This window comes from Trachurus trachurus (assembly GCF_905171665.1).
Source record: "Trachurus trachurus genome assembly, chromosome: 14".
NCBI classification, from domain to species: Eukaryota; Metazoa; Chordata; class Actinopteri; order Carangiformes; family Carangidae; genus Trachurus; species Trachurus trachurus.
Window position 1 is genome coordinate 23,736,017 of NC_139903.1, and position 15,319 is coordinate 23,751,335.

A 15,319-nucleotide genomic window follows, 5' to 3' on the forward strand; every position below is an offset into this window, starting at 1 on the left:
CCCACACGGTGCGCTCAGGATGGAGGTGGCGGCGGCGGGTTGGGCTCGGGCTGGCTTCCGATGTTTGCCGAGTGCAGCCGACAACATCCGGAAGTGCGTCCACTCAGTGTAGTGTACAGCAGTTCATGCGGCGAGCGGCAGCGACTCGTTATCTTCCTCACACGAGCTCCTTAGCGGTTCATTACAAACCTGGCCACCAGTTTTGACTTGTTCGTTTCTCCACCATGTCTGTTTTGTGTTATAATAAGGGATGTGGACAGCGGTTTGATCCAGAAAACAACCCGGACGGTGAGTAGTGTCCTAGTAAACTCTCGCTGTTGCCCTGTACCAGTGTGTTAGCAAGCTAACCTCTGCTCATCTAGAAATTTCTCCAGCAAGCAGGCCTGTTGGGCCCATGTAAGTTAGCTAACCTGGTGTTAGCCGGCTGGACTCTAAAGTGTAAACTTCATTCATTAATACTATTGTAGCCGGTAAGCCTGATAAGCTAATAACAGCCCGGTGCTCACCACGGTGCTATTAACATGTTAAACTCATGTGATTAGCCGAGGGACGTTTGACTTTACAGAGACATTGTCCCAGACTGAGTTCGGTGTGTTTAAAGTTTCAGAAACGAGTTATTCTACCTTTTATTATTATTTTTAGTAAGCATAAACTATCTGCAGCACGTTTCTCAATATTATCCCACAACCAGGACTGTGTTGTCATAGATGTTTCCAGTGTGGAACCAGCTCGTGCAGTAACTCGTGAAACAGACGGAGGACAGTTAATCCGAGTAAAGCAGTCAACAGGCTCATCTTTTAAAGTTGTGTTCATCCAACCAAGCAAAAGTTAAAGCACCATGTTTAGTGCACCAGACCGGTTGGCAAGTGGTTCAGACATCTTTCAAATGACACATTTTTGAACAGCTTCTCTGGGGCTGTTTGCAAATCGCCAATTTCAAATATGTTGTCAGAGAAGTTGAAGTCCTACAAGGCGTAGAGAGGAAGACGTGAGTCAGTCTGCTGCAGAGCTGTAAAAGTGAAGGTAACGGTGGAGCCAATGGGATTAGTGCAATCATCACTATTATGTGAAAGTAGCCTATGTTAAAACCACTTTATCCAGGTATAGTAGGTTTGTAAGTACAAAGCACATATTTATGGCATGTCTGTCCTTAAACAGTCAGACATGCCAGACTACAGGCACCAAAATCTGAGAAAGAACAAATGAATGGAAGGAAGGAAGGAAGGAAGGAAGGAAGGAAGGAAGGAAGATGCCTAAGGAAAGCCAGAGAGTAGGCTATATTTTGATCCCACCCTGTCTGCAGGTGTAAAGCATAGATCAGTGTGAGCCGTGACCTCTCTTACAGATGGACCTTTGACCAATATATGCCGTCATGATATGTTTACAGTGTGTCTTCCAGAATACCTGATTTAATGTTACAATAGCTGTCACACAAAACTAAGACCATATAAATGCCACTGTTGAATCATAATTGGCTTTTCTTAGATTTTCTCCATAAATACAGAGGAGGACATGGTTTAGTTGGTGTTCATGTGTTTTGCACAAGGTTTTATGGCACACGGCCTCACGCAAGAAACACCAGTTATTTATTATTAATTCCTGACACATTCAGCTTGTAACACAAAGGGAATGTTTGATTTTTCCCCTTTTTTTGTTGTAAAACCTGTGTGTGCTTCCAGAAGTGCAGTACCGCTGCAAAACCACTTGGAAAACACAGGAAAACAAAGTTGTGTAGGTAGTTCACTTGATCTTGAGCCACTCAACATAACGTTTGTTCTTTGGACTATTGTTCATTTTGAAGCACTAATCTAAATAGAATTTAACTTTGTAGGTAGGTAGTAACAATGTCTTCGGCCCCTGAAAAAACCTCTGCAAAGTCCATTATTTCCATTTGTTAGAAATGTTCACTGTCTCTCTCTCTCTCTGTCTTCTGGTAATATAACATTGTGTATCGCTAGATGCTCAATACAGGAATCAAGTCTAATTTCCATTTTAATAGGATGCCTCTTTTCATAGCAGTAGAGTCTATTATCATTACCTTCTATCTAAGATGTGTATCTAAGGCGGTGGCACGGAACGACCGCAGCTCAGGGTGTACTGTAAGGAAGATGCTTGATCTTTGGTGCCACCCAATCAGATTTTTATTTCATTCCACAGTGATTTGTCCTTTATGACAGCTCCCACAAGGATATTTAAAAAGTCTTGCCGTACGTTTTATTTAAGGCTAATTTCAAATTATGATTTGGGAAAGTAATTTCTCATTATATCTCAAGTGTATGTGTATCCTAAATGAATTAGTTTAAAATGTATTATTATTTAAATATTACCATCTTGCGTCTGTTTCAAATAGTCTTTCTTTTTGGGGTTTTTTTTTTGGTTTGGATATTCTTTGTGTTTGTGTGCGAAAGACTTTTTCTTTCCACAGCAATTTCTTCTTTGGATAAAAGGAGAATGTAATGCCCCAAGTTAATCATTTATGTATGTATTTTGTTTTGCTGCACTCCACAAGGACGAATGCAAATCATTTCATAAATTTTATGCAATAGGTGGAGGAAAATTATACTCTATTTTTATCAAAAAGGAAGTTTAAGGCGGAGTAGCTTTGAAAAACATTAAAAAATTATCATTATTTATACAAGTTTAAATTCTTTTCATCCTTTTGTGTGTTTTAGTTTGACAGATCTGTGGTCTGGTTGTTAGAATTGTCCATAAATGATCACAGTATGTTCTGAGCACAAATAACTTGTCCTGGTCTTAATTACATACCAAATGATTTTTCCTGATAGATATATAATCTGCACTCAATTTCCATTTCCATTCAGTCACTTCAACATGACGGCTAATTGGAATCCAAACTTTAACAGCACATTGTTGTTACTTGACCCCATACATCTCCCAAATGCTGCAGTAACCAGCGTCTAAAATTACCTCATGTTACTTTGTTGAAGGCGTCACTTTGGAGTAGTTCTGTCCAGCCGTGAGCACCTCCATCTGCAACAAGTCACTTTGACAGGGAACATGTGAAGGCAGCATCACACGCTCCCGACCCAGGTCCTCTGAGAGAAGTTGCACCGCACATGAAAGGATCAGCAAGACACCATTGATGTGCAAGTGCTGTACTAAGAAAGGCTCGGCGCCCATCAAAACAGCCGAAAACGACCATAGATTTCTTGTAATCGTTGACTCACAGAACGCCTCGCCACATTCAGAAACTACTCCCCCTGCAACTTTACTCAGCATTCTGTAAAATAAATGGGCAATTTGGCACCCCGAGCAATTTAAGGTGAACCCTTTCTCTTGAAAGATGAAAGTTTTAATCCTTTGCGAGTCTAAGGACAGGTGATGTATTAAAGGGTAAAAGCTTGAAAAATGAGTGCAGAAACGGGATGACTGCCCCCCCACCCCCCTCTCCCTGCCCCCACCTGCAGGGGACGAGGGGGTCACTGGGTATTTTGATGAGGATGAGAATTATGTGAATCATTTGCTGTGACCTTCACAGTCACCGCAACTCAACCCAGCTGAACACCTGAGGGAGATTTTGGGGCAACGCGTTAAACGGCGTTCTGCACCACCATCATCACAACACCAAATGAGGGAATATCATTTGTGTTACTAGGCAGCAGTGAGGCTGCTGTACTGTAGCAGCTCGTGGTGCCTCAGCAGCCTCACTAAGAAGCTTCATGTTGGTTTTTACCTTTAACCCATCTATAGATTTAGTCATTATTGTGCATTCTTTTCACAGATGGCTGCACCTATCACCCCGGGGTGCCAGTATTTCATGATGCATTGAAGGTAAATTAATGTACAGTCAGCTTGTGTCCTGTTGTCCTGCTGCCTGGTCAACATTAATGTCTCTGTACCCTCCTCCAGGGATGGTCCTGCTGCAAGAGAAGAACGACCGACTTCTCAGACTTCCTCAGCATTGCTGTGAGTTTGCTGCCTCGGTTCTAATCCATACTTTTAATCCTCTACGGTCCTGTTGTCCTTTTTTTGTTTCATGGCTTCATAAAACATCGACTGCCACCTTTTTCTGTGTTGATTTTCCTGGTGAGTTCAGCACAGTTGTTTGTTTTTTTTCTCACAGGGCTGCACAAAAGGCCCCCATAACAAAGAGAAGCCCCCCGAGCCGGTGAAACCAGATATGACGTCGTCGGGAGAAAAGGAGGGAGATGACCAAAAACCAAAGTTTAACGAGTACATCATCTCGGCACCAAAGCCTCAGGAGGCGATACGCAGACCAAGGTACAGTTGGCTGCAAACAGAGATTTTTATATGTTAATCAATACCAAAGGAATACCCTGAGATCTTGTTATTTGTGTTTCCTTCTATTAAAGCATCAATGATTTTGTTGATGGAGATTTTTTCTGCACTAAATGTGTATTTATTTAATTATCTCAAAACTTGAAATTGTTTTTTTATTTTATTTTACAAAATAAAAATCGACAGGCAAAGAAAGAATGAGCTTTTCTCCACTAAGTACATGAGCTAGACTTTAAGGTTAAGACCGTATATCCGCATTAGCACCAAAGACTACATTCTGCTCTGAATTATTCTGGTTTAGTATCAAATGCATAAAGGGATCGGTACAGTATCAGAGGTATTAAATCAGCATGAAATCATCAAACGCACGCTGAGGATCCACAGTAAAGTCAGAGACGTTCTCCGGTCTTTTATCTGGGGTACTTTTCACCGAAGTTCAAAAGAAAGTAGACCACTGATTGATGAAGCGATTACTACCGAATAGAGAAATTCTTTTTAAGTAGTGTATTGGTCTTTGGGTGGCTTCCTACCAGAAATATCGCTTTCAAGTGATTTTTGCCCCAAAAAATGTATTCCTCACTGAAAGTAAAAAACCACAAGATCCATCCAAACTGTTTTCAATTAGCAAAATTAACAATTTGTCATTGTGTCATGAGTTATTATTATTCCTGTTGCAGTGCCGATGAGCCGATGGTGAGATTGCAGCATAAAGTTTCTGCGTCTCTGAAGCAGGCTCTGGAGAAACTGAAGCTGTCTGACAACACAGCAGAGACGGAAGGTGAAACATGTTCCTCCTCTCTTCTCCATGTTTTATTTTGCCCTCTGTGTCCTAGATCACCATCCACTTCTTGTTGTAGTAGACAGGAAGGTCATGTTGACAGCGAAAGTTAATGGATGGCCGCTGGGAATTCGTCCTCACCTGTGTCACTCACATCACGGCATTTGAGTAAAAGCTGACAGGGACAGGACAACGCATCATAACTGAGTGCATTTTTTTTTCTGCTTTTCAAAGTATTGACGTCAGTTCTTCTCCTCTCTCTGTCTTTCCAGAGGAAGATAGCGACGAGATCAAGATCGGAACGTCCTGTAAAAACGGAGGGTGCACTAAAGTAGGTGAATGTGTCACTGTGTAATGGGTAGACATAGCATTTAGAATAAATACTCATGGTGTTTATGTGTGTGTAAAAACATCTGTCTTGCCTGGAGGAGTTTGGCCACAGAAGCAGCTTTAATGCTTTGATTTGTAAGCCAAACCTGGCTCACACATTTAAAAACAAAAATCTTAGAAATACGATCAGATGTCATTAACTGAAAAGAAAAGCAAATCTTGTTGATCTTAAAAGATTTAAGGGAAAATAGAAATGGTTTATTTTCTTCCTCCTCCATTTGTGTTCTGATGTAAACCATCTTTTTTTCCCCCCAAGCTAATCTTGGCTGTCGGAGCAGAAAACCCCAAGATCAGAACATAAATTACTAGTGAAATTTGCATTGACGGCTTTTGTCGAAGCGTGGAGTGGGACCTTAATGATTTACATAATTGTATTTTAACTGATTTGATTGCCATGTGATATTCTCTCAAGGGCTGCCTGCTTTTAGTTGATTAATCAGCCGAGGTCTCGCTAGAGTCTGAATGTAGTACTTTTTACATTTTCTCTCCAAGGTCTTTATTAGGGAAAGAGGTATTAGTTATTACTCATGCATTTCCCTCAGTCATTGCTATGCTATTCTAAAAGAGGTTTGAGGCTTTAAGTAGCATTAGAGTTGTGGGGATCCTCCTGCATGCTACAATTCATCCACACAGTACTGGGAGAAATAATCATCGGATTTAGTCAGTTTAAATAACTAACTAGGCGTCCTGTGACTCTTCACAGTGAGTTTTATTAGCTGAGGAAAGCCTAATTGCATTTGTGCATAGTTTGTCTTATTGTATTTTTAATAACAAAAACAAAATCTGCTCCATCTATTAAACCACACGTATGTGTGTTATTTAAACTTTTGGACTCTCAACAGCGCACTATTTACTTTATGAACATATATAGTACTTATATTTATGCAACACTTTTCTGTAATATTATATCACACTGTCTTTATTTTATTATTTTTTGGAAGCAGGCACAATAACACATTTCACATTTCACATTGTACTATGTATAATTATGTATGTGACAAGTAAATCTATCTTATCTTGTTGTCTTCAGAGTTTTGACGGACCTGCAAGTGATTCTGATGTTTGCCAATACCACTCTGGATTTCCAATCTTCCATGAAGGGTCAGTATTAATGTGTTTTTTTGTTTTTGTTCTGTTTTGTTTTTGTTTTTTTACCTTACTTAATTCAGGCATTATCTTTCCATCTCCACATTTCACTGACATGAAATGGTGGATATTCTCAGTAAAAGTGAAGCACGGAAAGCAACACTTGTATGCCCCTGTTTGTCTTCCTGTTTATCTTTTTTTGCTGCTCTTTTGAGTGACACGTTATTGACTGCTAAAAAATCCAGTGGGTGTATGTCTTTCCTGCATCTCCAGGATGAAATACTGGAGCTGCTGTAAGAGGAAAACCTCAGACTTTAACACCTTCCTCTCCCAAGAGGGCTGCACCAAGGGAACGCATCTATGGAAGAAGAAAGATGAGGTAGGCGTGCCAGCTCCAGGTCTGGATGAGAGAGGAGGCCTCAGCTGTGACTCCATCTAGTGGAGTCCGGTAAACACCTGCAACGTGTTCTGTGGCTAAATTTCTGAATTAATGCATTGAATAATCTCCATGCAGGGTAAGAAAGTGGTTCCCTGTCGGTTTGATTGGCACCAGACTGGGTCACAGGTCATCATCTCTATCTACGCCAAGAACGCCGTCCCAGAGCTCTGCTATGTGGATGCAAACAGCACCACGGTGAGGGATATTATAGTCTGTCTGCTGGTTTCGTTCAATATCTCAATGGCTGTGTTATTGTGTTTTCGGGGCGGATGTTTATTCCTCTTTTTTTTCCCTCAGCTCGACATTCATGTCATATTTGAAGGAGAGAAGGAATTTGAGAAGAAAATCAGCCTGTGGGGAGTAAGTACAGCATCGTCACCTCTCCTATATACTTCTTAATCATTCAACATACCACAATATAGCATCGCTATATGGTCATTATACTATATCAAACAATAATAAACATGTCTCACTGGAGTTGGGGATCTCAACAGCATCAATAGTACTTTAATTAATATAATTAATTAGCACCTGAATATACAACATCAGTTGAAACGGCACTTAAAACGGCTCATAATTAACACCTTTTTGCCAGACAGGTTTATCTGTGCTGTAGTCTGGCGAACAGGCAATCTGTTGTCTCACAGATTTTCCTGCCTTGCTCCAGGCTGAAATTTTAATCCCCACTGCAGCATCTCAGTCTGCTGGATCAGATCATTTTCTGAAAAATACATCTCACTACAGCTCTGGTTGGACCGTGAGCTGATGAGATGACAAAAGGACAAATTACATCAAAAGCTGACAGTGTGATGCAATGGAATAGCTATAGTATAATTGGCAAATAAAAAGGAACACAAGAAAATGAATAATAAAAGCACTGATAAAATTGTATAAAATACAATTTGCATCATAATTACATTAGAATTAGTGAATAAAAGGAAGTGACTAATGACTACAAACCCTATTTAATTCAGTGATAGAATGATAGCAGGTTTGCTTTAGGCTTTTTATTTTTTAACACCTGTTTCTTTCTTCCCTTGTCCAGGTGATAGATGTGAGCAAAAGCCTAGTGAACATGATGGCCGCCAAGATCGAGGTGGCCATGAAGAAGTCCGAGGTGATGTCATGGGCTCGCCTGGACCTGCCTCCCCCAGTCACACCGCCCAAGGAGAGCGAAAAGAAAAACAAAGAGACGGATAGCGAGGACGACGACGACGACGACGAATGATAAGGAGTTAAGATGGAAACACAGTGTGTATCTTTCGCTGAATCCAAGGCCACACAGTCCATCCTTTACCTCTTTAAAGAGTCGCCTCTTTTGCTGTCATGGAACTTTGGCCTCGACTCCTCAACATTTACAGCCACAACTAAGAAAACTCTGTAGTCAACTTTCTTGGTTTTGCCTGTTTTCCCCAAGATTTTTTTTTTGTTCATTATGTAGATTGGTATGCTAAAAGAATATTGATGTATTTTTTACCGTTTTTTCACTTAACGACTGAACGATAAGAGGAGGAACTCTGACTTTTGATAGACCTTCAATCAAGTCAGACCATGACACACTTTTGAATTGCACTGAGTAACATCACACAATAAGGCACAACAATGTAGGCGTCATGCGAGACCAAGTTTAACTTCACACCCGCAAAGCCTTTCACGTGGACGACTCAACGTCCCAGCGGACCACGGTTGTGACTATCTACTGTTTCAACAGGGTTTTAGTTAAAGATGATTCCATCTGTACATTTCCATTTGTTCTCTTCATACTCAGAAATTGTATAATTGTTGCATTGTTTTGTCCACCAGCATCACATCAGACTAAAAGCTGTTTGTGTGATGATGAAGCTGCTCTGTAGTTTGAGTAGGAAATCTGGTTCTCAAAAAATTCTCTAAAAATCTTTATTCCAAATACACTGTGTTATAAGAGTCACTATAAAAATGAACCTTTTAAATTAGAAATTAAATGTTTGGCACATGTGCTCCAACTGTCCCACCTTTATCTCTGTTCATGTAGATTCCTAATTTTTTTACATGATTATACCTAATGTATATTTTGTACAAGTTCTGCTTCCAAATGATCAATGCTGTATTTATCCTTTATTTGTCAAAACAACATGGCACCACTTTAATAATCAGAATGTACTGTAATACTCTCTGAAAAATGGCAAATGAATACAAAGTATTTTAGGCAAAGTCCTGTGTTATATTAAAAGAAAACAAACAAACAAAAGCTATGCTCGTAGACAGCATGTGTCCAGGCTTGGAATGTTTGAAATAAATGTGGCTGAATGAGTCCACGACATAAGGGTAAAGTTATTAGGGAACTAAATTGTCTTACCAAAAATAAACTTTTGTGTTCAACTTTTAAAACTGGGATGGTATATGTGTGAGACAGGGAGAGATGGTGAACTACATGACCAGATTCTTCTGACCTCGTGGGACCTTGATGAAGTGATGAATGAGAGCAGGAGACGGCTCTCAGGAGAAGATTTTGACCCACATGCTACGTTGGTCGTTGAGGTGACTGTAATAAATGTCATAATTTATTTTTAAAACATATCTAACTCCTATATGGTTAGATCACTGAGATCCGTCCTCGTGCTGTGTCTCTGTGTCAGACCTTAACATCTCAACAGACATTATCACCTCGTTCTCTTTCCCTCACACCACAGATATGTATAAATTTACATGTTAATCAAACTCCCACGTAAAGATAACAGAAGAGAGCCCTCCTCTTCCCTGAAGACACATCTCAAGAGTTTGCCTTAGTTCCTCATGAGTGGCAGCTGGATGCATGTAGACTGTCATGACTTCATATTAAATGTATATGACTGATGCAACACATTGCACAGCCTGAATCTGAAGGTAATCGGCTAAAACCATAGAGGAGAAAAGATGTCAGGCGTCACTATGGAACATTTCCATGACAAGAACCATAAATGTTTCACACACCGTGTCTAAAGTGACCTACTGGGAGGAATTTGGGAAGTTACAAGTTGTGGGTGGAACATACTGAAAAGTTGAGCTAAGCCTATTTCAAAACTCTCACGCTCTGCAGTTTAAATACATCAGCTTTAATAGAGATTATATATTTATTACAATTAGTCGATATAATATATATTTTACATGGCTTTGATATTACAAAATCTCAGATTTTTCAGACTCAGTGTATATCTCTTCACAGGGTTGGCTGCACCCTAACAAAGTTGTCTGGTAGTTCCGGTGGCTGCTCTCCACAGTGTCATTGCTCGAGATAAGTGGCTCTCTCTCTAGAAGAGTAAATAAGTTTTTCCACCTCTTCACAGGCGGCCACGGCAGCCTGCGGTATCGCCGTTTTGCAGCGACTATGGCAACGGTGACGGCCACTGCTACAAACCCTCCCGAGAGCCCAACCAGCAGCAGCCAGGGCCACACATCTTTCAACGCCTCCAGGTAAGGTCGCATGGACTCTGCCAGCCTCTGATCTGGAAAGGGCAGAGAGGTGGTCACAGGAAATCAGGCAAAAATATGTATATATGCATATAAATATGTATTTTCAGTTAAAAAGGTAAAGGAAAGAAAGACACACTAAATCTGCATGGGATACATTATTATCTTTTCACAGTCAGGATATCTTTTTGAGATAAGGAACTATGGTTTCAAACTTTCCTCTGAAATAAGATTCAGTGTGTGGATATTTAGAAATGCAGAGGGAGAATGGAAAGCAGATTAGCAGATAATGGAAAACAGTAATAGACTTAGTCAGATACAAATGAAAAATGGAAATCGAAAAAAAAAAAACGCTCTGAATTCGACTTACTGGCATCTAGTAGGTGAGAGTATTCGTATCCAAGGTCTTTGCTGGAGATGAAGTAGTCTCTGTTCCTGTGCAAGGGCAGGAAGGGCACCATGTGATATCCACCGTTGTGCCCGATAGGAGCGTTGGAATCTGGGTACTGGGATGGAGAGGGTGTGTGCCTCCTGAGCCACTGCTCATAAATGCTGCCATTGGAAGAGAAAAACAAATAGAGCAATTACCCTAAATGCGCCTGCATCGAGCGCATAATGTGTCTCTGTGAGAGCGTCCTCTCTCACCTGTCAACAAAAGCATGGTGGAGGAGGAATATGGGGTCATTTGCTGAGCCCTGCACTGAGGACATGGATCCGTTCATGAACACGTGGAGGGCAGCGTGCATGCCCATTCGAGAGCTGTTTCCCAGCCCGGTCCGAGGATCCCCGAATCCTGTAGGGTGAGAGGTCACGCATCAGCAGTGGAAAGATGGCAACATGTAGTGGTATAGGAAAAACAAAAACAGGATCATTATTGTCTCTGGAACACTGAGCGCTTTCGACATATAATATAAAAACAACCATAGGAATTCTTCCTCGGGTTGAGATTCAGGATGATGATGTGAGCAATTTAGGTTTAGCACACACATAACACAAAGGTCAGGTGTGTAGTGTGGACTACCTGATACATGCATTGTGTGGGTAGGATTTTACTACTGAATGAAAAAAAGGGACAGTCCTAATATTATTTGAAGTTTCAATTTAGGCTGAACGATTAATTGCACTTGCAATTAAATCGCAATATGATAAAACCTGATTTTGTAATCACACGGGCTGCGATTCTGCTCAAGTTTCATATCAATGTTTACATAAGACTTACAGTAATGCATTGTTATGTTGGCATGATAAATAATACAAGCTAAGTATTGTTTCTGTTGAATAACACAGATGATAAGGAACTTAAAAAATAATTGCATATTAAATCGCAAGTGCAATATTGGGTGGGGGGGGGGGGATTAATTTCCCAAATTGTCCCGCCCTAGTTTCAATACTACAGAAAATATTGTATTGGACATTATAATATTGGATATTGAAATTTAACCTTTCAAACATGAGTATTGTTTGGCTGGTGGTTTCCATGAAGCTTTTCTTCAGCGAACCATTTTACCTTGTGAGATGCAGTATGTGAATATATTCAGATCTGATATACATCTCCAGGTATCCGTGGCAACCATCACAAGGCTCTGAAGCTGCTGTATGTTGGAGACAGCGCTTTGTTTGAATACTTCTGCGGTGACACTCAAACTATTATCAATAGAAAGCAGATGTGTCATTTGGCCTTCCTACACTTTCTGGATTCATGCTGACTTACTGTCACACAGAAATTTGCTAGAATCGCCTGAGCCTTTGCTTATTTGCAACCCTCGGCTTCATTTATTTATCATCTGCAAAACACTGGTAAAGCCACTATCACTGACAAAGAACAGACGCCAAACAACAGGAGCAGGATGGTGTGTTACTGATGTAGTGTAACAGTTCCTAACCACAAATAAGATGTAACCTGAGGTGTCGGGAGTCTGTGAGTTCAGTGCAGACAAACACAGGCCATACAAGGACAAAAGTCAGAGAGAAAATAATCAGAAACAACATTCAGAGAAGCAAACACATCTCCAGCACTCAGTCAGTCAGGGCACCAGATTAGCACAATGTGATGGAAGAGTAGCAGTGCAGAGGTGTGTATAATTTAAGATTGAGCTGCCCAGTAAGTGATGGCAGTCAGACTGTGTGTGTGTGTGTGTGTGTGTGTGTGTGTGTGTGTGTGTGTGTGTGTGTGTGTGTGTGTGTGTGTGTGTGTGTGTGTGTGTGTGTGTGTGTGTGTGTGTGTGTGTGTGTGTGTGTGTACTTGTGGTCGAGCTTATCTGACCTTCCAGAGTGTTCCTGAAGCTCATGTCGGCGCTGCGGTTCATGGGTCCGGTATCATAGTTGTTCAGACTGAGAGTGAACTCCACCTCTGCTGAAGTTGGTAATCGTTGGACCACGCTGCGGTTGTGGTTCCCAGGGTTACGACGCAATGGGCCCTCTCCACTGGCATCACACAACACTCCTCTGTCATCGTAGTCGTCTGCTCTGGAGCACAGCACCTGAACACACACACATAGAGAAACAATATAAATGCAATATAGAGAAAAGTGAATTCTGACCTAAGTTAGACTAGTTAACCTTGGTGTGGTGTGGGGATAATACTGTCAAGGTAAAAGCATTTTTACAATGTTGATCAATGGGAATCTGAAATGGCCTTTTTTGCACCCATTGATTTAAAAGGAGTTTGTACCTACACAGTGAATAAGCAGGATATACATCCATCAATTACAATATACACAGAATAACTGGACTACATGTTTATGGTCTTTACAGATGTGCACCTATTTCCATTTAGCTACTAAATACAAAGTAATTCATTCATTTATTGTTGTTATTTATTCTTAAGAAATTAAGAGGGAAGGAAATAAAAGGAAAGGGGAAAAACAGTTGTTTACCCTCCAAGAGGAGAAGACCGAGGCTGGGCTGAGGAGAGTGGGGTCCTGTGCACTCCTCCCCCCCATCAGCTCGTCCGTGCACACATCGCAGCCCTGGGCGTCCCTCCAGTCCCAGTACGGGATGGTGAAGCTCGTGTCTCGGGTCAGCTTCCTGATCTCGTGCTCCCAGTGCAGCAGATACACGCGGTGCCACGGGAGAAACGCTGGCGCCCAGTGGGCAAAGTCCACATTGGTCCACACGTTCCCCGGGCCTCCGAGCTGCGCGTTCCGGGACACGTAGTAATGCATCCACACGAAAACATCATACACAGTCACGTCGACGAACATCGGGATGGAACCGTTCTCCATGTCCCTGTAGGTCGCCGTGGCCACAACATAGTCCCTGCTGACGGTCTGCTTGGCCAGGTTCAGGTACGACACCAGCTTGATCTTCTCGGCCCTGGACAGGTGGAACACGTTCCTCCGGAGCGACTCCCTCTTCTCGTTGCAGTTCACACCAAAGTAACCAAACTTACAATCCGCACAGCTAAAACCCATGAAGTTTCCTACACACTGGCAAGTCCGGTTGTAGAAGACCAGGGGCCATTTTTCCCTGTCGTCCAGTCCGGAGAAGGGGTACTGCGGCCCGTCGGGCTGGTCCGACACCACCACATCCTGGCAGTAGCCCCGGCCCGAGCTGGCTCCGCAGGGCGAGCCGTCCCCTTCCCAAGGCGGGCAGCACTCCTTGATGCGCAGGGCCTCCTGGGTGGCGCACGGACGGGGGAACTGTTGGTAAGAGGGAACAAAATGTAGCATGAAACTAATGATTATCAGTGGCCACATTACAGCTCTGTTTGCACTTCAGAGACAGAGCAGTCGCCGAGAAATGAAGCCAAGTAGAAAAGCCCATGTGATGCTTTCCCAGGCTTACATTCTTTAAGGTTTTCTGCGGGCACCCCTCCTCTTTGTTGAGCCAGTCACATGCTGCTTAACCTCAGGGTGAAGCTTACTCCATCAAGGGGGGCAATTCGCCCAGACATCCACAGATTGCAGCCAAACTCCTTTCAGAAAAAGAAATGAATCTAACGAAAATCAATTATTGTGGGCTTTACAGTTTGTATTGTGCTCAGTGGAGCCCTCATTAAGACATAATATCATCATTACTGTATATTATACACAGCCTAATACAGTGGGGTCCAAAAGTCTGAGACCACTTTGGACCCCATGGGGTAGCCCACTACCATAAAACATCTCACACTACACTATATGCCTTTATTACACTAGCTCCTTGTTGGGTCTTCTATCTGCTTGCACAGGGCCAGTCATGAGTGTGAAACAGGCATAACACATGATCACTCTTTCTCTTTCTTGGCACACAGCCAGTATCAAATAGACTGTTATTCCCAGCATTATAGCATGAAAATCACTATGACGTTACATGCTCGACCAAAGAAAAGAGACACAAGGCTGAGCATAAAAAGGTTATAGCCCATACTTTCATGTTTATATGTGTATGAACTATACCCTCTATGATGTGTGTATGACATTTTTCATATTTACAGTAGTCTCCTCTTTCAAAGTGTGAAAGTGACACAAGAGAATTGAGGCGAAATTTTCTTCCGTCACCCACAATTTAACCAATAAACCTAAACCTAAAAAGACTGTCAAACACATACTGAGGAGACAATATACAATCTACTGTATATATAATCTCATAAAAATATATATTTTTAATTATTATTTATTTTATTTAATTACATGTGAATATATGACAAAATTTAAACTCAAACTCAACTCAAAAGTACTTTATTATTCCGTTAGGAACTTCGTTGCGGAAGGACATCAAAAAGTGCAGGTGCAAAACAACAATCCACACATACATACCACAGCCATACCCAACACAATAATAATACACATTCCTACAACCACACATAGTACAAGTACTCGCAGCAAGGGTTAAAAAACAAAGGACACATACAAGTATAAAAATTAGTTAAAAACAGGTTAATTAAAAGGAAAAAGTTCTGGTGGGAGTTAAGTGTTTAGAAGTCGGATTGAAGTGGGGATGAAACTGGATGATGCTCT

The 15,319-nt window shown here is 41.5% G+C and overlaps 2 protein-coding genes across 2 annotated transcripts; one reads left to right on the forward strand and one right to left on the reverse strand.

Moving 5' to 3' along the window:
* Window positions 1-104: 104 nt before the first annotated feature.
* Window positions 105-9,278, forward strand: chordc1b (cysteine and histidine-rich domain (CHORD) containing 1b). The gene is made up of 11 exons (XM_083986181.1): window positions 105-288; window positions 3,743-3,792; window positions 3,871-3,927; window positions 4,085-4,242; window positions 4,938-5,038; window positions 5,311-5,369; window positions 6,459-6,529; window positions 6,788-6,893; window positions 7,029-7,148; window positions 7,251-7,313; window positions 7,999-9,278. Exons 1-11 carry the CDS (start codon window positions 225-227, stop codon window positions 8,179-8,181), a joined length of 1,032 nt encoding a protein of 343 aa, XP_083842307.1. The 5' UTR covers window positions 105-224; the 3' UTR covers window positions 8,182-9,278.
* An 810-nt stretch (window positions 9,279-10,088) lies between these two features.
* Window positions 10,089-14,077, reverse strand: LOC310996530 (tyrosinase-like; the record flags this gene model as incomplete). The annotated part of the gene is made up of 5 exons (XM_083985952.1): window positions 10,089-10,414; window positions 10,750-10,931; window positions 11,025-11,172; window positions 12,643-12,859; window positions 13,256-14,077. The coding sequence occupies 5 exons, from the start codon at window positions 14,075-14,077 to the stop codon at window positions 10,089-10,091; spliced, it is 1,695 nt and encodes a 564-aa protein (XP_083842078.1).
* Between the last annotated feature and the right edge of the window lie 1,242 nt (window positions 14,078-15,319).